Raw genomic sequence first — 26,429 nt, forward strand, 5'->3', positions numbered from 1 at the left:
ATTTCCATAATTGAGTCTAGTTTGATTGAGTAATTAACTAAATGTAGTAAACAACGAACTTAAAGCTGAAGTTAATAATCAGAATACTCAATACCGAATGCCTTATACCCTTGGAAAATACCAGAATGCCAGGGTATGAAAAGTGGACCCGAACTGGGGCACATCAATGGGGATTTATAAAAAATGCAAATTCATTAGAGCAGCAGGACGACTGAGTGCTGAGATCTCGAAAGCTGCAAAACTGTGCAACTGTGCAACTCAGTTCAGTTGGGGGTCAGCTGCTGCTCTACTAATTCCGATGGCTTGACAGCGGTAAAAAAAAAAAACGGAGGAGAAATGGGGTTAGGGAGCCTTCGAAACCCCCCACCCCCCAGACACAGAGGCGTCGTGTCAGCGCCGGGCGAAAGTGCAGCGTCAGGGGCTTTCCTCCCCCTTTCTCCAGCTTTCTCCCATTTAGAAATTAAAAAAGAACAGCAGCGGAACAGAACAAGTCGAAGAAAATGTGCAAGCCGAGATGCACATATTGATGGAACAAATGGGAAACCTTCATTTTCCATGCCCTGAAAAATTTTGGGTTTTACAGAATTTAGTAAACGTAAAGTAATAATTTGAAAAAATAAATATCTCCACTTTTTTGATGATAATTATAATTTTTAATACATTTTCAAGAAAGATTTCGTAAATTTATAATGCTATAAATATTAAATATAATAGACTGTAGTAATTTAAATGAGATATTTTGAACAATATAATGCTTATCTTTCAGATTTTAGTATTTATAAAATTCTAATATCTGGAAACTTGTATAATACATGTTTTTGGTCTTAAATACAATAATATCTGAAGGAAAAAAAACATTTTATTATGTGTCCATTTGGGAAAAACATTTGTGATATTTCAAACGAATATATTCTGGTTTTATTGTCAAAAAAATGTTTAGCATTTATTTTAATGCTTAAAATTTTTGGAAAATGAAAACCAACTTATACCATTATTTTTATAGTACAGGATATTGCGATGTCTATAAGGGCAGCACTCAAGCTTTCCATCTGTCATTTCAGGAGGGTTTTTCATCTTCATTTCTGTGGCATGTTTGCTTCATTGTTGCCCAAGTCGCCATGTCCCTCGTGAATTTCCTACCTGAGGTCTCAAAACACATAAATCTCAACATTGAAGCGTCTTTTCAAGAGTAAACTTTGAATAGGAATTCAAATTCAAATCCGCTGCATACTTTGCGGCGCTTATTAAACTCTAGATAAACGCCCAAGTCAGAGTTATGCAAAATAAAAGAGAAAAAATTGGAGGAGGGCCGTATTGAGGGGGCGTGGCAGACCACTAATAGCAGCGCCTTGTTGCCACCGCAAAGTATGCTTTTCGGTTTAATGAAGCAGCCGCGGACTCAGCAGCAGCAGCAGCAGCAGATTCGGCGAAAACTTGTGGAAAACTCTTTCGCGGCAGTCATAAGTTCAATCAACATCAAATTTAATTAAAACGCTAAAAGCATCCGCCCACACCCTCTAATGTAAAGCGCGAAAAAAAATAGCTGGTTAAAAAAAAACCTCGGAAAAGACATACACAGAGAAAAAATGTATTGACTAGGAAAAATAGAGTTTGTAGCTTCCATGTTCGTTAATTTTTAAGGGTTAAATCGTCATAAAAAATCATCTGAAATTTATTACGCATTGTTGTAATTGGCTTAAAAATGTTACAAATTGCTTAAATATTAAAATAAAAGAATTTAATTTAATTCAATTTAATTTAATTTTCTTGTAACCATAAAACATATTCATTAATAATTCTGTAAATTACCCAAAACTGTGGAGAAACTATGCTATCACACTTTATATGTATTGAAAACATACAATTAAAAAAATTGTGAAGCAATTAAGTTATATTTTCGCGCGGTGTATCAAAAAGAGAGGGAGCTAGGAGCGAACATTAAAACGGAAATAATTGTGGTCTGGCCGGAGACTGTCGGACCGGATATGGACAGGTCCTGGGAACGGGGGCTTAGAGGGGGGCGTGGTCAGGATGGAGAGGAGGCGGAAGTGGTAGTGGAAGGGGGGAAGGGGAAGAGGGGGCGGTGGTTCTATATGGTAGGTGAGCTTCGCAGGGGCAGCGACATTCGCAACACTTTTGGTTTGTAATTAAGTAGCCAAATGGCAGACAGACAGCCAGAGGGGAAAACACAGAGAAGATAGGGGGAGGGGTCGTAAAAGGGGTAAAGCACAGAGACTGAGAAACCAACGAAAGGATGCTGGCCATCCGCAGCTAATCATAGTTACACAAATGCTTATGGCGGAATTAACTTGGCCACCAACGATGATTAACAATTGAAATCGATGGTATGAGCCAAAGAGATTTCAGAAATTGACCGCAGGGATTTTAAAGTTCAGTTTTAATTACATTTGCAATTAAATAAAGTGCTTCGAAGTCTCCATAGTTTTCAATTTCAGTTAAAGGCAAACTTTTAAAGAAATTTAAAATTGAAATTGATTTAACTTGAAAAAGAAAAAGTTCCTCAAAGTTATGATACATAAATATTTTATTAGTTTAGTATTAACATAGATATTTTAAAAGCAGAAAAGAAAGAAAGTCTACTAAATTATCTTTGAAGTCTACAAAATAAATATTAGAAATTTTGTATGACAAATTAAAAAAAGACATCAAATACAACTAATTTTAAACAAGCTTTTATAAGCTTTAAGCCTCCGTGAATTCAAATCACCACAGAATAAAGTTCATTCTCATGTAAAGCAAATAAAATTTAATTTTTAAAGAAAATGTTACTCAAGTGCATTAATTGTTAATGAGAACAACTAGACAGCCAGACCAAACAAAGGAAAACTTTAGCAGACTTAAAATCCCTAGAAGGTTAACTCGCAACTCTTGTTGCCCATTTTTTTCAGATTTTCCCGTATAAAAAATAAAATTAGTAAACTAAAACAGAGGCCCAAATACAATTACAAACACATTTGTCCAACCATTTTTGCACTTGATTTTTTTTGTTTTGCCCTTTAGCAACATTGGTGGCATGCTCATTTTCAATTTGCAACACTCGTGGGTGTTTTTGCAATTGCAACAATAGAAAAGGACAACAAACTCAAGAGGCAGCGAAAGAGATGGGGCGTGATATGGAGACAAGAACAGAAACTCAGGCACAGCGCAAATTGTGTGGAAGAAATAAGGGAAAAGTGGAAATGCAGACAGGCTCAGTTAGTGGCAAACTTCTGCCGCTTTGCAACACTTGAGCACTAAACACTCACCGATAGAGAAGGCTATACAGCGCTAAAAATGGAAGGCTAAAAATGGTTTAGAGTGAGAGAGAGAGAGAGGGGGATAACACCCACCTGCACATGTGCGTGTGAAACTGAATCAAAAAGTAATTTTTACTTCCGGCAATTACACAGCTGCATTTAATTAAACACCAAAAAAAAACGTATGTATATAATGTGCTTCGTTAACTAAGCTTGGGCAATGAATTTACAATTTAAATAGTATTTTAAATATAAAAAGTTCCTTAAACATTTTACTAACTTTGAAATGTTACATTCTAATGCAGGTTATCAGATAATTGAATCACCGCTAAATTATAGAGGTGCGCAACTTGAAGTAATGTGGTCTAGACTTGAAAAACCTAAAAATGTGTGTAAAGTCTACCAAAACTTCCAGCTTTGGGATGCGATGCAGCTCTCTCTCTTTTAACCAATTGAAGGTAATTACCTGAATTCCTCGATTTCCAGCTGAAAATAAACACAATGTTCTGCAGGTTTACTTTCTCAACAAAGCCAAATCGGAGTAAATAATAATAAACTAGACCCATGGCAAGCCTTTGCCCCTTTTGGTAAATCCAGTCCTACCTTATACCATTTTTCCGCACCCTCTTCAGTCCCTTTTCCCACCCACTTTTCACCAGTTTTCCCCACACCCCCCTACATTTCCACCCTTTTGCCCCTCGAGCAACCGCAACATCGACAACTGCAACAACAATTGCTTATTTAGTGCTGGCAATCTGTGTTCGATGTGTTTCGATTGTTGTGGCTAACGGCCGCAGGTGAAAAGTGGGCGTCAAAAGGGGGAGGGGCACACAACAAAGGTACCGAAAATCGAGTGCGGAAGCTTCAGGTTCAGTGGTCCTTTTTTGCCAAAGCAATTAATTTGATAAAACTATTTGCGATTTGCACGCAAGCCAATTTAAAATCAAAATCGAAGTAAATGCCAAAAACAAATGATGAATTGAGGTACTTGCGGCTATGCCTGCATGACACTTAAACAAAAAGTTCACTTTGAAATGGTGTTTTAAAAATATTTAATTTAAGCAAAAAGCAATTTTATTTTCGAACAATGTTTTAAGATTATTTTTAGGATAATAGATATATTAATTCTAATGGAGTTGAAGGGAAATCTTTTTTTTTTTTTGTAAATAACTACCATAAATACAATGAGAGGGCAATAATAAGGGCAATTCATAGACGAATATACATCATAAATATCAATAAGATCCATCAAGATTTGTCATAATGCCGGGAAAACATTTCGGCGCATTAAATAAATAATTCATCCGATAAACACTGGTACTCCAGCCGGGGCTAATAACAGATCTAATGCCAAGGCAAACGCTACGAAATGGCAAATATATAGAGCACATAAAACCGACAATGCCGTCATAAAAGTTAAGACAAAAGACAAGCGAACGCCACACACAATCACTCACACATTTTATTTCATAAGCCAGGCATCTTAATCTCCAGAAATAAACTCGTTGACACCCGTTTTCATTCGCCTCCCTTGACAAAAAAAAACCCCCTCCCCCCTGGAAAAAACCCATTTCCCCGGAAAACCCCAGCCCCACATTTCCATCCACGGCTGTGTACGATGTTTGAAATTAATTTTATTCACACAAAAATTCTCGCGCTCATACAATTTCATTAAGCAAATATTTTCGTCGCCCACCAGCGTTACCTCTTCTGCCACGCCCAACCATCTGCCCCAGCTAAGACCACGCCCCCATTTTGCAACCTTAAGGAAAACAACACAACACACAAAACACAACAAAACAAACACAAAATCAGAAGGCGTAAGAGGTATTTTGCTCTTGGCGTGTTTAAGAATTTCGTGGGCATCTCTTGGATACTTTTTACGATCACGTTATACTTTTATGATTCCTTAAATCCCACTCACTTAATCGTACTTTAAAGTAATGCACCAACATGGAATTCTGCAGTGAACTTTGCAATAAATTCACTGATTAATTATACAATGAACTCAACAAAAGATTTTTTAAATAATTCAAAATAATGATGAGCTAACAAATTAAATTTTAAATAAAAAATAAATTAAAAATTAATTTCCGATAAACTCCTTGTCGAAGTATTGGAAATAAATAAACCAATAAATTTATTCATTTTGTTATAAAAATTTGTTAGAAGACCATTACATGACCCAAATATATTTAATAATGCTGTCTTTCTGGGAAGACCTTTAATTTTTAAAGATAGCAAAAACGATGTTTTCTTAGCCTGAACTTTTCTTTTAACTTTTTGTCTTTTACTCGCTTTTTTTTTTTTTTTTTTTTTTTTTTGCTTGAGTTAACGATGCACAGCATTTATACGATTTTAATGCCGCGAGTGGTGCACAAGATACTGAATCCTTACGTTGAAGCCACCCACAGCCCACTCATAAAACAGGGCATATAACAAATGATGGTCCCGGCCACGCCCCTGCCCCCGCCCCCAGTAAAAAAACAAAAAAAAAGACAGCACAATTAATGCATTAAAAAGAGCGACGAGGATGAGGAGGCAATAGCGAAACATTTGCAAAGCCAATAAAAATGCCATTTAATGACGCCTGCAAATTTTCGAGCCTCAAATAATCAGCATAAAAATGAGCAAAAATGCTGAATATTAAATTAATTGAAATATCCCGCAGTGAGGAGGCGAAGCAGCATTTAAATACAAAACATTGCCGAAGTCAAATGCCAGGGATTTTCAACCAGCGATTGACAGGCGAATTGTGATTGTGGCATGGCGATTAAAATGCGATACGGCTCAAACCGATAATGAGCCAAACAGTAGCGAGGTGAATTCGTAAATGATGCTCCAAGGATTAAAAGGGGGAGTCCCTTTAATTGAATTATATACTTCAGGACATCATTTGAAAATTAAATTAGCAAATCAAAAGTCCCTTAATGACGCGCTTAAAATTTCAATACATATTTTCTAATTTATATCTGAAGCTTTAAATAAATAAAATTTGTTAAGATATGTTAGATATGTAATTTTTAAATAAACTTAATAATTTATTTATTAAGGCAAACCAAGGATTTCAATCTGATAATGAACAAAATCAAAATACATTTAAAAAAAAACTAAACTATTGAAACTAAGTCTTAAAAAAATTTATCATTTTTAAGACCTAACTTTTATTTAATAAAAAAAATAAAGATAAAGATTTATTCAACATAAACGTAAATTAAATAAAGTTATTAATTTCTAAATGATTGAAATTGTCTGGTTTATTAAGGCGTTGAAACAATACGCAAAATTATATTTAAGTTTAACCAACACAATGTTGGATTCTGGCGTCCAAGGAAAAAAAGCACTCAGGACGACAAACCAATTAAGTCAAAGGACACAAAAGGAGAATTTGTAGGGGTAAGGAAGTAAGGAATAAGAAATGAAAGGAGGAGAATGGAGAATGAGGACGAGGACGAGGACGAGGTCTTTCGGACAAATCAGTTTCCCCATTCGGTCCAAGATGTTGCTCTGCCCAGCTTATTGGCTCAGTTGGGAAAGTACGGCGGTATTTCCACCAGATACCCCATTTCTTGAACTCCCTGCCGTCCACTTCACTTCACTCCATCCATTCCATTCCATTCCATCCATCCATCCATCTCAATTTACTGCGTGAGACTTTTGTCAACGCACGGCGAGAAAATGAATGCCAGAAATTTCCGAGCCCAAACGGAAAAAAATGGAATGACAGTAGAAAATGGAGAAAACAAGTGTGAGGCTGCCAAATAAGAAATGGGAGTAGGCAGCTGGCAGCCACCAACTGGCAACAGACATTAGGCTACCACTGTAACAGCCGTTAAATTTGTCCACTCTAAAAAATTATACAGATATTAATACTAGTTGTAAAAAAGATTTCCTAAATACCTGCCAATATGCTTATACTTGGTTTCCATGTCGTATACTTGTTTTTCAGGTCGTATGCATAATTTTTTATAAGAAAAACTCCATTTATGTGAATTTTGCTCGATTAAATATTCTTGTAGATGTTTCTCCAAGTGTAGAAGCAGCAGAAACCGACTGTAACGGAACACCGTGAAAAAAAGTGTTGCCCAAAAAAGCAATTTATGCGGGTCTTTTGCCGCTTTCCCTCTCTCTTTCTCTCTCTCTCGCTTTCTCCTGTTGATAGCTGAGGCCACAATGTGCGTTGGTGTGTGTGTGTGTGTGTGTGTGTGTGTGTGGGCAAACATAAACAACAGTTACGCTCGAACAACGGGCAAAGTTGCATTTCCGCTGTAACCGTTTTCCGCACAGGAAATGCGTTCGACGCGTGTTTGAAATATTGGGCCCGAAAGTCTCTCCCCTGGATTTCCCCCAGGCTTTTCCCCTGGCTTTGGCTTTGCCTTTGCATTTTCCCCCATTGGTTTTTCTCCGCTCCCTGCCCCCTTTTGTGGTCAACTTGCCTGGCCAGTGATTTTGCTGCCCAGTTCTTTGGAAATGCTCTTTTCTCGCCAAACCAGTTTTCATCTCATTTGAGCGAGCATTTAATGTTCAGCCTTCGCGGCCTGGGAAAAACTGCGCCAGGAAATGATTCTTAATCCCCTCGATTTTCCACCCAGAAAACCATCTACGAACGCGTGGCAAGGGCGGGGGCAGGGGGATTTTCCGCAAAACAGTTTTGTTGCTGCATCGCAAATCATGCGTAATGGAATTGAAGTCGCAAAAATTGTTGGCCGCTGTTTGCGACAGATTAAATTCGATGCAAAACAATACGCTCGAAAACAAAGGAAATTAAATAGTTTACCTTAAAAAGCTATTTCGGTATTAATTAAAAAAACAAACAAATTTATAAAGCATTATTTTGTAGTCATGTAATTAAACAACTAAACTGTTTACTGCTTCTTTTTTGGACACCTTTTTAATGATTTTAGGTAACTGGGGTTTGTTTAATAGTTTACAAATATGAATAGTCAACCAACATTAATATAAAATTTATTTTATAAAGGAAAAACCAAAAAAATAAATTGAGTTTATTTATAGAAATTATTATTTCTTTTCTGAGCAAAACACAAATAAAACTACTGATTAAATTTAACAGATACATTCTCCAAGTTTCCATGTCTTCATGGATTAAAAATAAAATAACCATATATTTTGGGTTTTTTATGATATGAAATAACCTACATTTTTTATTTTTAAGTTATCATAAACTGTTTATATATTTAACATGTGCAATTAAAGATTGCAGCTTTAAAAACCATACAATATCTTTAATATTTTATATGCCTTCCTCTCTTCTTATTTTATTTATCGGCAAGCAAAACAATTTCATGAATTCCCAATCGATTCACCTTGATTGCCATACAACTCTCCCATTTTTGCCGCATTTTTCCACCTTGGCCAATTGCGATTTGATTCATGCTCTTTGTGTTTTCCTATGCTGAAGTTTGCCCTCGGCCGAGATTCACCTGCCCGAAGAATAGGTGTCCGAAAGAGCCACGCCCCTTTTCGCACCTGAGTAACACCACCCGCAACACTTCCCCCTGCCACGCCCACTGGCATGCCTGCATACGAAATGGGCAACACATTGGCTGCACTTGAACTGAATTCCCAGCGCATCTTGTTGTTTCTCCGCCTTTTGTTTTCCCTTTTCAAAGCCACTCTTTTGTAAGCCACTTGACGGCCCTTTGACCGCCTTCCTTTCGGAGGGGAAATTGCGGGAAAACAAAAACAAGTCAAGCGCCTTCAAATATGCAGCACACCACGTGTACTTGTTGTCCTTGGCAGCATCCGTAATTGCTACACCTTCGCTCAAAATTGGTTTCTACGCTGCAAGATCAAACATCACTTGAATTTGTCAACTATTTTTGTATTTAAGTTAAAAAATAAAAAACCATTTAAAACAAATTTTTAGCAATTATTAACAACTAAAAAACTATATTACATTTCTTCTATTTCAAACATTGTAAATTCACTTATGGCAGAAATTGATTTAAGTGTATTAATTGTATTGTCGTTCAAAATTGGTTACAAAGTTAAAATTCAATTATGATAGAACTAAAAACAATTGAATTACCTTACTGTTATTATAGAAATTATAAATATTATAAAAAACTGTAGGAAAATACATGATTGTTTTAAGATTTACTTGGCTAAAAATATTTAATATTATTTACAAATTTTACATAGATTTTTAAAACATTAATATTTTTATTTCCCGTCAATGGCAATTACCCTGGCTCGAAAACTTTTCATTTTTTTCCCGTCTTTGAGAGATGGCTAATGAAGGACTTCGGTTGTTCAACTTAATTGATGGGGGGCCTCGGAGAATGGAACTGAAAACTAAACAAATGCCTCGCTTCTGTGCATTTCAATCAAAGCGTACTTCAATCGATGATGACAGAGTTCGATGATTGGGGCGTAAGCCGCTTAGGGTTTGCACATGGAAATACCCACAGAACCACATACTTGAACCACCCAATTGAACCACCCAATTGAGCCGCCCACTTGAACCAAAACAGACACATCGGCCCACCCGCAATCGCAGCATCAGTTTTTGGTATAGTATTTTGGCAAAAGCGATTAATTTCGAGTAATTGCAACTTAATGAAAAGCATTGAATTGTGCAAATTAATAGGAATGTCTTCAGCATTCTGATTTCCAGACATTCATGTGTGTTTTAGTGCCTGTTAATTAATGCTTTGATGAACCGCACTCAACCACTTGGCCGTTTTCCACCTGCAAAAGGCCCAAAGTCCCGGAGATTTCAGATGCCGAACCGATTTTCATCTGCGGCAATTGCGGATTTTGGCCCGGAATTGTAAGCGATTGCCATTCGCCATCGGGGCGGAATGCCAAATAGGTTTATCGTGTCTATTTGCCTATTTTAGCAGAAAATTATGTTAAGTAAGTCGAAATGCCAAGCTAAATGGCTTAGGCTTATGCCATATAGGTGGCTCAAACAAAAATTGGCCAAAAGGCTTAAATAGCATTGACCTAAAGTTGAATAATCTTTATATACGTTCATTTAGGAGCACAGTTCTGTATATAATGCACGGATTTTCACAGTTTTGCCTTGATTCCACTTTATTTTTAAAATTAAATTTGAACAGATGGCATTAATAATATTAAAAATTAAACTAAAATTAAGTTTTTCTTATAATTGAAATGGACTTTTCTAACTAATGTCATTTTAAACAATTTTCTAAAATTATTAGTGCCTTGAAATACATTTTTATTTTAAGAAATATATTCAAATATACCTTTAATAAATTATAATTATTAACATTTTTTTAACTATCGATTATACTTCATTTTAATCCGCAGTTTGATTGATTGATCTGCGGAGCAAGGACAAAACAGCGACCAAATGCAAGATGAATCCGGATCAACCGATGCCAATGCAAACCGGGGCGCCTCCGCCGCCGCCGCCCTCGCAGCTGACCGCTGCCCCGCCCACCGGCTCGATGGCCACGTCCACAGCGCCGCCACACTACGGCAGCGGAATGGGAATCCAGATGCCGCCCACCTCGTCCGCCGGCGGAACCGCCGGCAACTACGTGTCCATCGGCATCCTGCCCAGTATGTCGCCCGCCCAGCTGCCCCCGCTCCTCCTGCCCGCCCCGCCGCCCGCGACGACGACCTTCAAGACCACGCCCCTGTTGCCCATGCCCACGCTCGAGGACATTGAGGTGGCCAACCAGACGGGCGGCCAAAGTGGTCAGGTGGGTTGCCCTTGAAACTTGCGTATTTCATCATAAATTCATTGCATTTACCACAGTTTTGGCCAAATAATTTAATTTTCATTGGTTCTGTTAATAATTAATAACTACATTTAATCTATTCAAATTGAAAATGAAAATAACAAAACATTGAACTAAAATCAGGGAATAATTAAACCTCAATTTTGCTTTCTTCTTAAAATTTCAATTGTTATTTTCATAATTGCTTTTACTTTAATAACCCACTCAATAGACTTCAAAATTAAACTATTAGGTTCAATTATAAATAGGAATTGCCAAAGTGGACAGGTGGATTGCCCTTGAAACTAACGTATTTCATTATAAATTTATTGCATTTTCCTAATAATTTCATTTTTACTGGTTCACCTTGATAAATAATAAATAAATTAAAACAATGAACTAAAATCTGGGCATATATAAACCGCATTTATGGTTTCTTCCTAAAATCTAATTTAAATTGTTTAAATTTAGGAAAAAAAATAGTCAAACTTTATAATTTTGCCTTTTTATATATTTATATTCTTTTTAGGTTATTGTATCCTTGGCCCAAACTTCAATGGCGCCACCGGGTATTTTAAAGTATCCCACGGCGAGTTATGTGAACGATTTGATGGCGCCGCCGCCCACCATGTCGCTGCCCCTCCCCCTGCCCATGCCCCTCACCACGATTGTCAGTACCGCCGGCAGCAACAACATGAGCGCAAGCAACAACAGCAATTGCGGTACGCTTAAAAGCAATGCCAAACTTTTGCCGCTGCAGCTGATGGCCACGCCCCCCAGCCGTAAGGAGGCGCAGGCGGTATCGATTCAGGCCCAAGCGCAGGTGCAACACCAATTACAGCAGCAACACCAGCAGCAACAGCAACAGCAACAGCAGCAGCAACAGCAACAACAACAGCAGCAACGGCAAAGAAAGCGGCAGGGATTTTGCTCCTGCTTTGGTTCAGGTGGCGGCAGAGGGGGAGGGGCAGGCGGAGAGTGTCCTGGTGAGACCGGAAAGACACCGCCCGGATACGGAAGCAAGGACAACGGCAAGAAGAAGAATCGCAAGGCCACCACGCAAACCGTCTGGTCCGCCCTCCTCACAAATCTCGGCATCTGCATGCTGCTGCTCGCCTACACTTTGCTCGGTAAGTAAATCCAAATTAAGTTTGACTAATTAATTCAATCAATTAACGAAACGCAACGCAACGAAACGCAACGAAACGCAACGCAACGCAGCGAATTTAATTCAAATAGTTACGCTTTGACGAGAATTTAATTTCATTTATTTTTCAATTTAAAATTAAAAGTGGAAAACGAGAGAGAAATAAATATTTTTTCACCACGTCTCCGAAATCCTGTAGTAATTTCGAAAATAATTTCAATGTAATAAATATACCAAGAGAATATTTACTTACAAAATAAATAAAAAGTTGAAGCGATCACAATAATATAAATTAAAAAAAAAATGATAAAACATGACAGAAAATTAAGTTTAATATTATATATCAAATCATATATAGTTTTGCAATTAAGACTATGTTGTTTTGGAAACTACTATGTTCATGGAAACTACCATTTCTCGATTTAATTCCTATCAGCCAAGAATACTTAACTATTTTTTATTAAACCCAATTTTAAGTTCGGAACATACCCAAATTATAGAAATCTAGCGACAAACCTAAAAATGTAAGATAAATTGAAGAAACATTTTGCTTTATTAGTAATAATAGTAATAACTGTCCTTAATTATGTCTTTATTTGAGTGACTTTAAAGGACATAAGTGGCCGTGCCTGCAGCTAAATAGCCGAATTGACGGCACTGTGCGTGACAGGCACTCACATATCATTTGTATCCGCTGTCTGTTCTTGCCACTTCATTGTTGTTGCCGTCCTAATTAACGCGGCGTCTTATTTCGACCATGCGTTCATCTCATTTGCTCTTTTTGCCGCGCGTGTTTCAGATACAGATACATTTACAGATACAAACACAGATACGTTTGCAGATAACTTAATACGACACAGGAAAAAAAAAGCTGAATAAAATTATGATCTCTTTCATGATAAATAATCAAGTTGTGGCAATAATACTAAGTACCAGTAATAGTAAATAAAAATGTTACTTCATACTTTTTTATTTCGAAATCAAACGAACAAAGTATACACATATTTGATTTGGGAATATAAAATCGAAATCGAGATGAATTTTTGTATCTGTGTAGTGAATTCGGTCACTGTTTTCGGGACATGGAAGAAACAAGGATGCTTAATGTATCTTGTCACAGAGTTCGACGTTTAAATTAACCAACAACAGGAACTGGGTGGAAAGCCGCACAACAACGTGATAAATTTAATTAATCATTCGCCACGAACATTGCCCCGCCCCCTTTTTCGTTCCCATTGATGCCAAAAACAAACGTCAAAATGGCGGCCAAAACTTATGTCCTCCTTGTTGTACTTTCGGCACAGTGATTACAAAGAAACTTTTGATTGTAATTCAAATTATAATTTGTTTTTTTTTTTTTTTTTTTTTTTTGTAAGTACAAAGCTAAAACATACATTTTTAAAATCTTATTAATATAGAAGATTTTGTTTAAATTTGTTTTATAAAAATAAGCAAAAACTTTGTATGTTTTAATAAATTAAAGTTGATTGTCTTAAAAATAAATTAATAGAAATTATACAAATTTATATATTTATTTTTTCTTTTTTTCTGCGATAATTTTTTGTGTTCATATAAATATTTTATTTTATAAAAAATATTAACTGAACCAACAAGCTAGCCAAAAAATGTTTAAATAACCACTGTAAGCAGACTGAGTTTTTGATTGTGAAAAGTGTGGCGTTCTTTTTGGGCACTTTTATGTTTATGAGCGGGTATTAGAAAACCAAAAGACGACACTTGACGCGAAATCCGTCACTTTCTTCGCAACCGGAAATCCATCTAAGTCGCTTTCTCCATTTCGCTGCCTATTTCTCTGGCTGATTCTCCGAATCTCCCCCTCTTTCTCCAAATCTCTGACGGTGACGGCTGCTTTGACAAGCGATGCTGAGAGGCAGCAGCAAAATCAGCACGGCAGCAACATCAACACAACAGCAACATGGCCAGGCACAACAAACATGTGTGGAAAATACTTTAAACAAATCGCAAAAATTAGCACTTGTGTGTGTGTGTCTGTGAGTGTGTGTGTGTGTGTGCGACAGCTGGGCGAAAAAGTTGTCCCTTGTTAGAAGGAAATCATCAAAATGACACAAACAATTATTTAACTTTCGCTAGGCCGTGCGTGAAACCCGGTGACGTCACACGACACACACGCACAAACACACACGCACACACACACAAACACACACACATGACAGATGAATTTTCCCGTTTACAGGGTTTTCATGCTCCAGCAAAAGTTACAAGTTGGACAAATAGGTTTACTTAAAGTAAAGGTTTTGCACAGCGAATAAATCTTAGAATACTTTGGTGTAGATTTTATAGTTAATGGGTTATAAATTTATACTTATTCTTCAGTATTAACGAACAAAAAATACATTGTACTTAAATAAAAATTAAATTTGCATTTATTTATTGCAACGTTATATTTGAAAGTTCATTTCGAAGCTATTATTGCGAAACATTTAGCTAGGATCTTATAATCACCATATTTTAGAGAAACTAAATATTATAAATATCAGAAGAAACCAATTAGTAAATAAAATGGCAGAGGAATTAAAATATAATAATAATAAGCAGTAAACTTTACCTGAACAGTGAAGGTAAATAATAAATAATTGAACTCTAAATAAAATCTAAATATCAATAACATAGCAAAGGTAATAATGAGCCTTCAGCTCTGTGTCCAGCCCATCATCTTGGCCTTTCTCGATCCGATTTTCCACCATACGAGTATTATTTTTAACTTTGACATGTGTTGGCTTTTGGCGAGGACATCAACTCATCATCTCACATACATTCAACATCATTCTCAGCCGGCGATGGCCAAAATAAATGGGAACTTTGGCAGGCAGGCAGGCGAAAACTTTTCAAAAACTTGACAAAATGTGTCACATGTGAGCATTAACATTAAATGAGTGACAGGAATCAACACGGATGGCCCCAAAGGAGCAAGAACTCTGGCAATTTTATCGATTGGGGTCGAAAAGTAAGATGTAGGGATGAACTTGAGCAAGGCCGTTGACATTTCATTAAAGTGCTTCAGAAATCCGGCGAGTTTAGCAAAAAGAAACTAATTAATTTAAATAAACTCCTTATAAAATATTAATTTTAGTTTAAGACAAAATGTTTTACTTGGATTTAATCAGATTTTTAAGACATTTTGTCTGAATTTTTAAATAAATAAATTTTAAAATATTTAATATGTTAGGGTGCCACACAAATCACTTTAAAAGGTTTCTTAAGGAATGCTGCGATATATTTTTAAACCTGAAGTCTTTTGCATAATTACAAATCATTCAAACCTCTAAAAATTTCTATAGCACTTCTGTTTTCCTTAGGCATTCTCATAATTTAGCATGAACATGCAAGAGAATCCTGCCCTTCAACAGTGTGCTAGAAACAGGAAGCCCTTAAGCTGACTCAGACCGATTGCAACACCTTCAAGATGCTTTATGACTTCAGTCCTATCTCCTTCCTCCAACAGCATCCTTTTTGCCATATAGGAAACAAATGAGTTACCGCTGAGTTCATCTTTTTGCCAGAGATTTGAGAAGCGGTGGCATAGATATTTTGCCACATGATGCACAGAAGAAAAAAATCAATATATTTTTTATAAGGACTTTACAGTAAATTTAAATTTATCCATTTTAAAATATAGAAATTTTTTTAATAGGTTTTTTATCATTCATTTGTTATTGTTTTTTTAATTGTGCAGTTTTTATGTAGCTCAAAAACTGATCTCATTTTGTAAAAACTGTTTCAAATAGAAAAGTAAATTTTTCTGTACCAACATTTTTGGCGATTTCTCCAAGTGTTGCTTTGCTGATGTTTGGCTTTTGTTCGCACAACTCCTTGCAGGCTCCTTCATCTTCCTGACCATCGAGAACGAGGACTCGGCCCTGCTGCATCAGCAGCACACATTGGCCAGCACCAAGCGCAACATGGCTGGCTTGGGTATCGGAATCGGGATCGGGAACAGTGTCTATCAGCAGAGGACACCGCAGCAGCAGTCGCAGCAGCAAGGACATCAGGCGGTACAGGGTCGTCCGGCGGACAATGACACGGTCGCCGCCGCCGTCGCCGCCCAAGGAATGCCGTCCGGAAATGCCAACGATTTCGTCTACGGCGTGGACGATGCGGCAGACTTGGAGGCCGGCGGCATGCCGCAGTTCGCCCTTTCGCCGGACACCTACGATGTACGGCAGCGGACCATCGAGAATATCTGGGACATCACCGTCTCGCTCAACATTCTCTACAAGGAGAACTGGACAAAGTGAGTTTGAAGTCGAAGGCGTTCTAAAAACGCAATTTCCAAATATTCCTCACCAAAATGAATCTTTTCGAGTTCATTTCGAGTTCATTTCGAGTTCATTTCGAATTCATTTCAATTCTTTTTTGTGATGACTTTTCGATCAGATCTATTTTTGTAATGACTTTATGTATGGAAATGTTGAATATATTTATACATTAATATTTATTTTAACATTAAATTTCAATAAAAAATCGTTTAAAAGAAAAATCATTAATATATTTTAAAATAATTATTTATCTTGTTTATCTTGTTATTTTGTTAAATAATATATTTTTCATGCTTTTAAGTTTCAGCAAAAATGTAATTGAACATTTATTACATAGATTAATGATTTAAGATAAGTGCATATTAAAGAAGCAAATCAATATCTTAGAGGAGAACTTAATGCTAGTAACCTTGGCGTATACTTGATTTTCTATTGATTTGATATTGATTTATTCATATCTCCATCTCTCTCTATCCCTCTCTCTTTCATCGTTCTTATCTGTCTCCGTCTCCGTCTATCTTACAGATTAGCCGCACTTGAAATAGCCAAGTTTCAAGACCAATTAATCAAGAGACTGAACGAGGATGTTATGCTGCAATTATCGCACGACGATGTGGCCAACGCCCCCTCCTCATCCTCCTCGGGCGCCTCTGGTGTGCCGGGGGGCAACAATCCGGCCACGGAAGCCGTGCTCCTTCACACACACTATCACCATCACCGCGCCGGAGGCGTTGGAGGCGTCGGGGGCGTGGCAGTGGGAGGGGGACCGCCGCATGAGTGGAATTTTGCCAAAGCGTTTTTGTATTCGCTGACCGTTTTGACCACAATTGGTAAGTGCCAGTGGCCTTCTGTGGCCTTTACAGACACAGTAACCTCCCTCCCTCCCCCCCTCCACAAAAAAAAGGGGTGATAGAAACAATGGCCCCCCTATTCCGGTTCCCTTTTTTCCCCACACTGCCTGTGGGCCATAAATTTGATGTTCCAGCAACGGAAATTTGTTTTACTTGAATGGCGAGTGCGCTCTTGTTTGCAGGATACCAAAGGCAATAGCAACTGAAAAGGCGCGAATACACCACGAAAACAAATATTGCAATTTTAAAACCTATAATAATTTTTGTATCCAGTTCAAGATGGACTAATTAAGGGTATTTTGAAAATTTTGATATGTTTAAGATAATGCTATTTCAAAAAGTAACTTTTGAAATTTTAAGTAATTTAAATTTCACGATTATATCTTATTTTCAAAAGAATTTTACAATACGAATATAATAATATTAAATTGTAGTTTAAACGAAATCATTTGCTAAAATATTTAGCACTAGAACTGTTCGAGTCCCAAATTCTGTTCGTTAACGTTAACGTATTTTTCTCGGTGTATAAGAATGGGAAAATGGATTGGTGTGGGGTTATGGCTATGGGCATGACCCGTACACCTTTTGACACCATCGCATGAGTGCATTTGGGGCCGAACCAACTGCTGTTGTTGATGGCAACTAAAGAGAATGGCGGAGTGGTCAAAAAATGTGGAAGGGGGACGGAAAGGGGGCAAAAACGGTGTGTGCAAGTGGTGGCCCAAAAGAGGGGGTTACAGTGACGAAAAGGGGGGGGCTTGATGATGATACGATCCCATGGTCGCATCCATGATGCAGGTTGCATAACGAAGCCAGAGTAATTCGTGCCATAAGAACTGCAGTGGTAATTGATTGATGTGCCTACTGGTCGAGGGCTTAAAGTGTTATCGTTTGCAGACGATGATTATTTATCGAAAGGATAAGGCACTTGTAGTGCCTATCGAAATATACACTGATGGCAAATGCTAACTTTTCGGTAATATTGTCATCTTCAATGTTTAAAGTTCAGGCACTAAATTATCACTACACTATATAATTTCGATAAATAATTTCAAGTTCAATAAACTTACATTTACTTTTAAAGTTCAAAGTAATTTTAAATATAAAAATACTTAATCCTAGTATTTATGTATATAAAATGGTTTGAGTGTAGGGAATATGGGAACTATTCTGATGGTCTTTTTTTATGAAAATTTTCCTTCCGTCTCTTTTTTTTTCTTAAGCTCAAAACCCAACTTTACATCGTTGTGTATTCAATTTCGCCTGTGATACAGATTTTCAGCTCAGACCTTTCAATTACCGAAACTAGTTCGATAAGACTTCGATTGCTGACTCTGTCGAGGATTTCTCAATTGGCATTTGTCAGCAGCAAAGGGTCCTGGCCAATTTTAAATATTGGTTTGTGGAGGACCCGAAACTTTTAAGCCCTAAACATCCATCTATGTGCAGGGAGACTTTTCCGCACCTTTTCTAGATTTTCCTTGGCTCTGTTGTAGCCAGTTGTCGGCTTTCCCAGCAAAAATGCCGTGTGCGTGCGTAATTTCGTAGGGCAAAAAAAAGGCCAAAAAAAAAAGGAAACAAAAAAACAGACAAAAAAGCAAGCCGAAAGTCAAATATTGATAGAGCAAAACAACAAACGAAGCTATTTGCTTAGCCAGAATGGTCGAGACATCTAGGGGTTTTATAGCATACACACCCACATACACACACATATATATATGTATATATATATATATATGTACATACAAATGTATATGCAAGGATACATCGACACGACTTTCCACTTGTGAAAATGCTATAAAATAAAATTTGCAAAAATTTTCTGCTGATCTTGGCAGTTTATGTCAATGCCAAAAGGCCAGAAAGCAAATATATAGAACCAGAAAAAGCCCCGCCCATCATTACTACCCCCTGCCACTGCAAATGTGCATAAAAATGGTATGTGGAAAGGGGACTTTGGGCTTGCAATTGCGTTAGTCAGCAGACTGCCGGAACATTTGTATTAACATGACATCCTGGCACCACCCTCCACAATTCACCCAATTCACCCAAAACACCCACACGCCTTGTCCTTGTCCTTGCTTGTTATTATTATTATTATTATTGTTTTTGTGGGTTGTGTGTTTGTTTTTTGGCCCGGGAAAAGAGGGGCAGCAGGTCTTCATTGTTCTTGGTTGGGCAGCCCGAACAATATGATTATGATTATTGGTCCGTAGGACTAAGCCACTCGAGTACTTGAATGCAGTGCCATGGACCATGCCCCGATACCCTCGAATATACTTGGGTTCTCCAAAAAATGCTCGACTATTCGAGGGGCTTAAAATATAACTAGATTCCTCTATTTTTTATTTATTTTACTTGACAAAATATTCAGGTCTTTCAACTCCCAAATAAAATATAACTTACAATATACCATAGAAGTGGACTTTTCCATTAATACCTTTAAGACTATTTTTTCACTCTCTTTTTAAACTGTTAAAAATAAAAAAAAATCTAGTTTTATGCATTTTATTTATTGGCTTAACCAAGATTTTTTAAATATTTTAAATGCAGCACAATTGCTTATTTATTTATTTATTATCGAAGGCCGTAAAGTTTAGTTTACCAAGGATATTAGAAAAATTACAGGATTAATACTAAAAGAATATCAGAGGATATCAACTCGATGAGCACTTTAAAGCCGTCGCAGTATCCACGTTCTTGGCGTGAGCTCTATGATTGTCTAGGGCATAAATGCGAATTTATGGGCAGCCTGCTCCTTTCGCTCCTTTTGCCCCATCCACTCCTCCAGATTCCTACTGCTGTCGCTGGCACAATAAATAGGACTCCGGATCGGGATCGGCCAATCCCCTGGACGGCAATAAGACAAGTAATTTAGTTGCAAAATAATTTTAAATTTCATTTTCCATTTTCACACAGCGAGAGAGTGAGACTCGGAGGAAACGGAGCTCCATTTCCACATTCACTATCATCAATTGCGCATCTTTGGGGCCCGGCGATTCCGTTTTATGCTCCGCCATTTTGTGTTATGTGTGGGCATAACCGAAGGACCATCGATATATAAATGGGCCTCAATGAACGTGCGATGGGCTTAGCCCAAGTCCAAGGCAGTTTAGGTCTAGTTGTTTATGGCTAGAGTGTGTGTTTAAGCTGTGACCGGGTAATTGTATTTACTTGCCCACTCGCACGCATATTCGATAAATAATTCACTTGCCTATCGGCTTAGTCGCCCATCCCCAGTCACACCCATTACCGCTTTCAGCGATTTATTTGCATAATCGATAAATACCTATCGGAACGGAATTAAATGGCGAGCATTGAAAGCAAATTGAACATAGTAAGTGAGCTGAATTGTAATAGTGCTTTCAATATATTCAAAGATTTTTAAAGTTGATTATTAAAATAGGTACAACGTTTTAGCAAGGAGTTACGTAGTTTATTGACTTATTATTCCAATTACATTCCTCCAAAAAAATTGTTAACGATAAATATTTGATCGACCTTTCGATAGATTTTCAATAGCTAAAAAATACACATAACTAAATTTAGATAAATATGAAGGTTTTAAGCTTAATAAAAGAAAAATACTTTATTTAAATAATTCAGAAGTAAATACCGAACGTAGATTCAAATTAATAAATCGATAAATTGGATTAAAACTAAATGGAGCCTCTTAGTATTTATAGGTCTTATAGATGGTTCAAAGTGTCTAGGTTTTTATCTCAGTATCCTCATGTGTTTGAGTCTTCGTTTGACTCCTCAATATTGAAATCCTTCAATATCTTTCAATAAAATATGTAGATGCCCTCATCCACACCCTCGGCCCCTCGCCCCTCGCTATCGTTGAGTACCCTGATATCCCGGCAAATTGACAGCGCGGCAGCTGAGTTTTACAGCCCCCTCGAGTCGGGTCAATGGCAATATTATTAGCCATGGGTGTGGGGCAGGCGGATTTACTGGGGTGTTTTCCTAAAGGGGGGAGGGGGTGGCAGTAGCACAGTGGTGCAAATAAATCAGCAAAATTCTGCCGAAAATCTTGCCCTAGATTGATTTATGCCCCCTTACACACACACACACACACACACACATCGATGGCCCACTGTGCGGGGACGGTGGGTACAGAAAGGATATATCAGTGCGGTGGGGGGTTTGAGGCAGTGAATGTGTTGTATTTTCGAAGGATGCTGAGCTGTCGTCTACTTTGTGACACATTGACATTTTGGCCATGTGCCGAAGGAGGGGGCGATTTCATTTAAATTTGCTGTCAACGCAATTACATGGTTACCAAGGTCTCCGAAATCCGCTTCCTGTTTCAGTCACTGTTGCTGCTTTTAACTGAAGAACACCCCTTACACAGAAACCAAAAATTTGGCAATCACTTATACCAAAATATATTTCAGATATGGACATTATCCCTTTTAAAAATTTGTTTGGATTTTTTAACCATTATACACAAACAATTAAGGAATGTATTTTTTTTTTTTTAAGTTGTTGATATCTCTTACACCAAAAGCATAAAAAAAAAAACAGAAATAGTTTTTTACCCTCCCAATAAACCTATAATATATAATAACTATAATGAATAATAAGAGTATAAAGTATGATATTAAGTGAATGAGATTTATCAAAATGATTTAATAGATAATAAAATACATTTTTATTTATGGCTATGTAAAATTGTAGCGTATTATTTTTCTCTGTGCAACCACCATCAATTGAAGTCCTCCTTTTCAGGATGTCAGGAGCCGGAGGCACTTGAGCCCTGCCACATGTGATACCCCCATATTGATTCGATTCATTTGCTTCCTTCCAATCTCAAATGACTCACTTCCCACTGAGGCAGCATTTGTTCAATAAAAAAATAGAAGCTATATAAGCCACACCCACGAGTAAATAAAAAATAATATATCCGAAAACCGCCAACAGAGAAATACGAGAAAAAAAAAACAATAAAATTAAGAAATTTTCAAATTTATGCATGACACACCTGACGAAGATTGCCAATGTCTGTGTATGTTGTGTGTTGTCTGTGTGTGTGTGTGTGTGTGTGCCACGCCCACCTGCTCAATTGTTTCCCCGCCCCCGTGTTATTTTTTTTGCTGCACCTTCCTAAGGGAATTTCCGGCCTTAAGCTTGTTAAGCATTTTTATTGCCTCTGCCAGCTTAATTATTTTTGGTGCCCTTTACAACATGGGGAAAAATGGGGGCGAAAAAGGGAAAATGTTGAGAAAGAACAAGGGTCGGGGGTATACAGGGCTTATATGTGAAGTTACGGCTCATTTGGGTAATGTCAATAAGTCGGATCTCTCGGGGGAGTCGCGCAAATTGACTTTTGGCAAATTAATGTGGGAAAATAAAAAAAAAAACACAAAAAGGAAATTGTTAATGGACATTTTTTCACAGGAGGAAAATTGTATAAGTAGAGAATTTAAAGTAGGAAACAAGCGAGACTTATACAAATATTAATTAAAAGAAAAAAATTACATGCTGGTTTTACATGTAAACTACTTGTTGCTTCAATTGTTTATATCTCCTCTTTTTAAAAAGTAACCAGTGTAATAAGCACATAACCCAAATTCCACATAATACTACACGCCGGATTTCTTATTTTCTGAACATGAACTATAGAATTAAGATTTTGTGTAGTCTCAGAAACATGTAGAGGTTCCATGGCTTTATAAATACAATAAAAACTTCGGATCGAAGGACCAAAAATAACTTTTTAACGCTATACATGTCTAAATTGAATCTGCATTGATTTTTCTTATATTTTGTAAGTGTAAAAGTGACCAACGGATTAACCAATTATCTTTTTTAACCCATCAGGCTATGGGAACGTTGCACCGCGGACGACGCTCGGAAGGATCGTGACCCTGGCGTACGCCTTCTTTGGCATCCCATTGACCCTGGTCTATCTGAGCAGCACGGGCAGCATTTTGGCCCGGGTGGCCCGCGAGGTCTTCTCGAAGGCCCTGTGCTGCTGTCTTTGCTCGAATTGCGGCTACTGCTGTTACGACGAGAAGCGGATGGCCGAAAAGGAGCGCCGGATGCGACGGAAGAGACAGCAGGAGGAGTTGCGCAAACAGCAGGCCGTGATGCAGGAGCCGTATTACGTGAGGGATGTCTTTCATACCACACCCGAGAAGGACGCGGTGGGTGGTGGAGCTCCGCCACCAAATGCTGGCGGACCTGGAGGAGGATCTGCTGGTGGTGGAGGTTTGGCCGACATCGACTCGCTTAGTGCCAGCGAATCAAGGGGCTCCATGCATGGCCTCAGTATCCTGGCTCCCATTCTCCTCTGCTTCTCCATGATGATCATCTATATTGTTTTCGGCGCCGCCGTCTTGTATCGCTTGGAGAACTGGCCCATTCTGGATGGCATATACTTTTGCTTCATGAGCCTGTCCACGATTGGTTTTGGCGATATGTTGCCGGGATTGCGTAGGGAATCGAATGCCACCACCTGGTTTTGTTCGGTTTACATAATGTCGGGCATGACCCTAACGGCCATGTGCTTCAATGTCATCCACGAGGAGATTGTCCATCGGATTCGCATAGTGGTGGAGTTCAAGAAGTCGAGTGCTGCGAATTCCGGCGGCAGTGTGTCGGGTGGACCAGGTGGTGCCGGCGGGGCCGGTGGCTCGATGATGGATGTGGCGCACGAGGAGAGCGGTCAGTACTATGTGCCAGCATCTTGACACTACGAGAAGCGAGGGCATCTCTACCAGCGCAACCCCACCGAAGAGACCCTGGTGACAGGTGAGTTCCATCAAACTTTCAGTCCTTTAATCCGGATATGCTATTTTGATATTGTAAAATAGTATACATATAATATAGATACAATATCAATTCCATTATCTATCCTATAAAAGTAACAAGTCCGTCTTGTAAGGCCAAAACTGGAAATACTTGAGTATTAATCATGGTCCTTCGAGCCGGATTTGTAAAATATGAATAGCTATTAATAGTGAGCTCTCCCCATGGCAGACACACCCACATCGCTGGTACTGAAGGACTATGTTAACCACGAGCTGGTGCCCATCCTCACAATGGATCCGAATGGCGCCCGCCTGGCCCCCGCCCCCGCCTACACGCCCGCCCCCACATCAGCGGTAATTCCCGGTTCGGGGGAGGTGACCACGCCCGGAAATAGCTGCATCGCCCATGGCAGCGATCCGGGATTGGGCTACTCCTCGCTGAGCAGTCCGCTCCTCGACGTCCTGACCACGCCCACTGGGGCCAACGCCTCCGGGGTCTATACACTCGCCGAGGAAACGGAACTCGAACTCCAGGAGACACAGGTGGACAGGGAGCGCATCTGAAATAAAGAAAAGGCCAACGACGACAAGTATTCACTCGACGGATCAGTATTAGTTAGCGATTAGCCTTAGACATAGTCATAAAACCCTAGATCGAATCGGTATAGTGTGTAAAGTGTAATGAGTACTGTTTTTTTTGTTTTTTTTTTCCTGCCCCTCCAAGAATAGTGCGTGGGTGTATATGACCTAAGGATAATATGTGTGTATGTGAATGTGTAGGAGGGAGACTTTTCACCTCCAAAAAGAAAACAAAAACCAAACCGCGTCCCGTTGGACCAGCAAAAAGATCGTAGTCTAAGTCGAACTATCACTGTACATACTATATATTGCAGCCGCGGCGAAGATACATTTCCATAGCTCCTAAGCAGATCAACCGATTGTAAACAGTGACCCCAAAAAAAGATAACTAGTCAATGTAGTGAAAAACACAAACCCATGAATCCAAAATAAGAATAGCTGTCATACTTAAAGTGAACAGAGCAGCAAAAAGGAAGAAAAATAACCGATTTGGAGAGATGAGATGGTAATAGATGTTGAAGGACTTAAGTCTTTGGGGTTTTTAAACCTTTCGGCTGATTTCCTAGTTGTAATAAATTTTAGCATACTTTTAGTGATTTTGTATTCATCGAAATACTTTTTACCACAATAACTTAAGCTTAAAAGTCTATTTTTAATTGATGTGCAAAGTTATTAAAAGTATCAATAATTTTGTAACAGTTTTTGTATATATTTTTGAATTTGAATTGAATTTGAATATGCGTCCAAAACTTGCGGCTTAAAAACACTTTTGGAGTTCCACTGCCTGATTAGGAAAATACAACCTTAAATTTTGTTTATGTAAATTGTAATGCAAATTACATTTTTAGCAAAACGTTATCATTAAAAATGTAAGGTTATATATTCTTAGTCGGGGAATATTTATTTTTAATTCCCCTATTGCATTAATTCTGATCATCTCAACTCGAAATTGCACCTTCTTAATGTTCCAATAAATAGAAAATTTTCCCCCTTTTTTATGTGTGTAAGCAGGAAGATCGAGAAAGCAACTACATAATCCGCAATACCCATACCTAATTACGACACATTTTATACGTAAACCAAGCTTAGTAACATTACAAAATATGTACTTAATACGACATAAATATGCTACACTTAATATATACATATATATAAAATTAAATTTAGGTAATTGTTTTTTTTTGTATTTGTAATAAGCATAAAAGGGATGAGAGGTAACTTAAACTATGCATACATATTATCAATGAATTCGAATTCATAAATTTAAATAAATGTTTGAAACTAAAGGAGGAAACTACGAAACGAAAAGATAAAACACAAAACTTAAGTAACTTTGTAAATGTTGAGATATACCCGATTGTATATTAATGACAAGTGCAGCGGTGAAATAAAATCAATAAAATCATAAATGAGTAAAGACGTTAAGGGCCATCGTTTTTAACTTGGGCAATGTTTGAATTTTGGCGCCACTCTTAACATTAACTTTTAAGCACAACAGCGTGCTGTAAAGCGCAGAATTGGTTTTACATGAGCGTTTGTGCTGTTACACTGAGCGTAAAGCGCAAAGTAATGATTTATTAAATAATTGTAATTTCATCATGACTTATGCTCTAGATATTTTACTTTGTATCTGACTTTCGTGTTTAGTTAGTCTACTTTTTTTGTTCAGTATTATTATTAAAAGATTTTCTAATAATTGCATTTTAAAACAAATAAAAACAAATATATTTAAAGGTAAATAGTAATATTTTTGTTTTTAATATTTGCTGAATTTTTTCTTAACTTTTTAACACCAGACTTTTATGTGTAATAACATTAACATTT

At 37.8% G+C, this 26,429-nt stretch overlaps 2 protein-coding genes across 5 annotated transcripts in view; both read left to right on the forward strand.

Moving 5' to 3' along the window:
* Positions 1-24,357, forward strand: part of LOC108137122 — a 75,735-nt gene extending 51,378 nt beyond the window's left edge. For 2 of the 4 annotated variants that reach the window (XM_017258655.2, XM_017258658.1), the window contains 6 exons: positions 10,557-10,954; positions 11,502-12,102; positions 15,978-16,392; positions 16,943-17,247; positions 23,095-24,027; positions 24,256-24,357. In XM_017258655.2, coding sequence (XP_017114144.1) covers positions 10,607-10,954; positions 11,502-12,102; positions 15,978-16,392; positions 16,943-17,247; positions 23,095-23,966 — 2,541 coding nt within the window. In that variant the 5' untranslated portion in view covers positions 10,557-10,606 and the 3' untranslated portion in view covers positions 23,967-24,027; positions 24,256-24,357. Of the gene's footprint in view, positions 1-3,562; positions 3,716-9,433; positions 9,790-9,867; positions 10,137-10,556; positions 10,955-11,501; positions 12,103-15,977; positions 16,393-16,942; positions 17,248-23,094; positions 24,028-24,255 lie in introns of those variants that run through there. The other 2 variants (XM_041708352.1, XM_017258656.2) reach the window with 2 other exon arrangements.
* LOC108137066 lies at positions 24,249-26,040 on the forward strand. The gene has a single exon (XM_017258572.2). The coding sequence runs from the start codon at positions 24,249-24,251 to the stop codon at positions 24,588-24,590; it is 342 nt and encodes a 113-aa protein (XP_017114061.1). The 3' UTR covers positions 24,591-26,040.
* Positions 26,041-26,429: the final 389 nt, after the last annotated feature.

This window comes from Drosophila elegans, unplaced genomic scaffold (genome assembly GCF_018152505.1).
Source record: "Drosophila elegans isolate 14027-0461.03 unplaced genomic scaffold, ASM1815250v1 contig_149, whole genome shotgun sequence".
In the NCBI taxonomy this organism is placed as follows: Eukaryota; Metazoa; Arthropoda; class Insecta; order Diptera; family Drosophilidae; genus Drosophila; species Drosophila elegans.

Excerpts from the sequence above, each read along its gene's own strand:
- LOC108137066 (XM_017258572.2), top strand. The coding sequence starts at position 24,249 with ATGGCAGACACACCCACATCGCTGGTACTGAAGGACTATGTTAACCAC.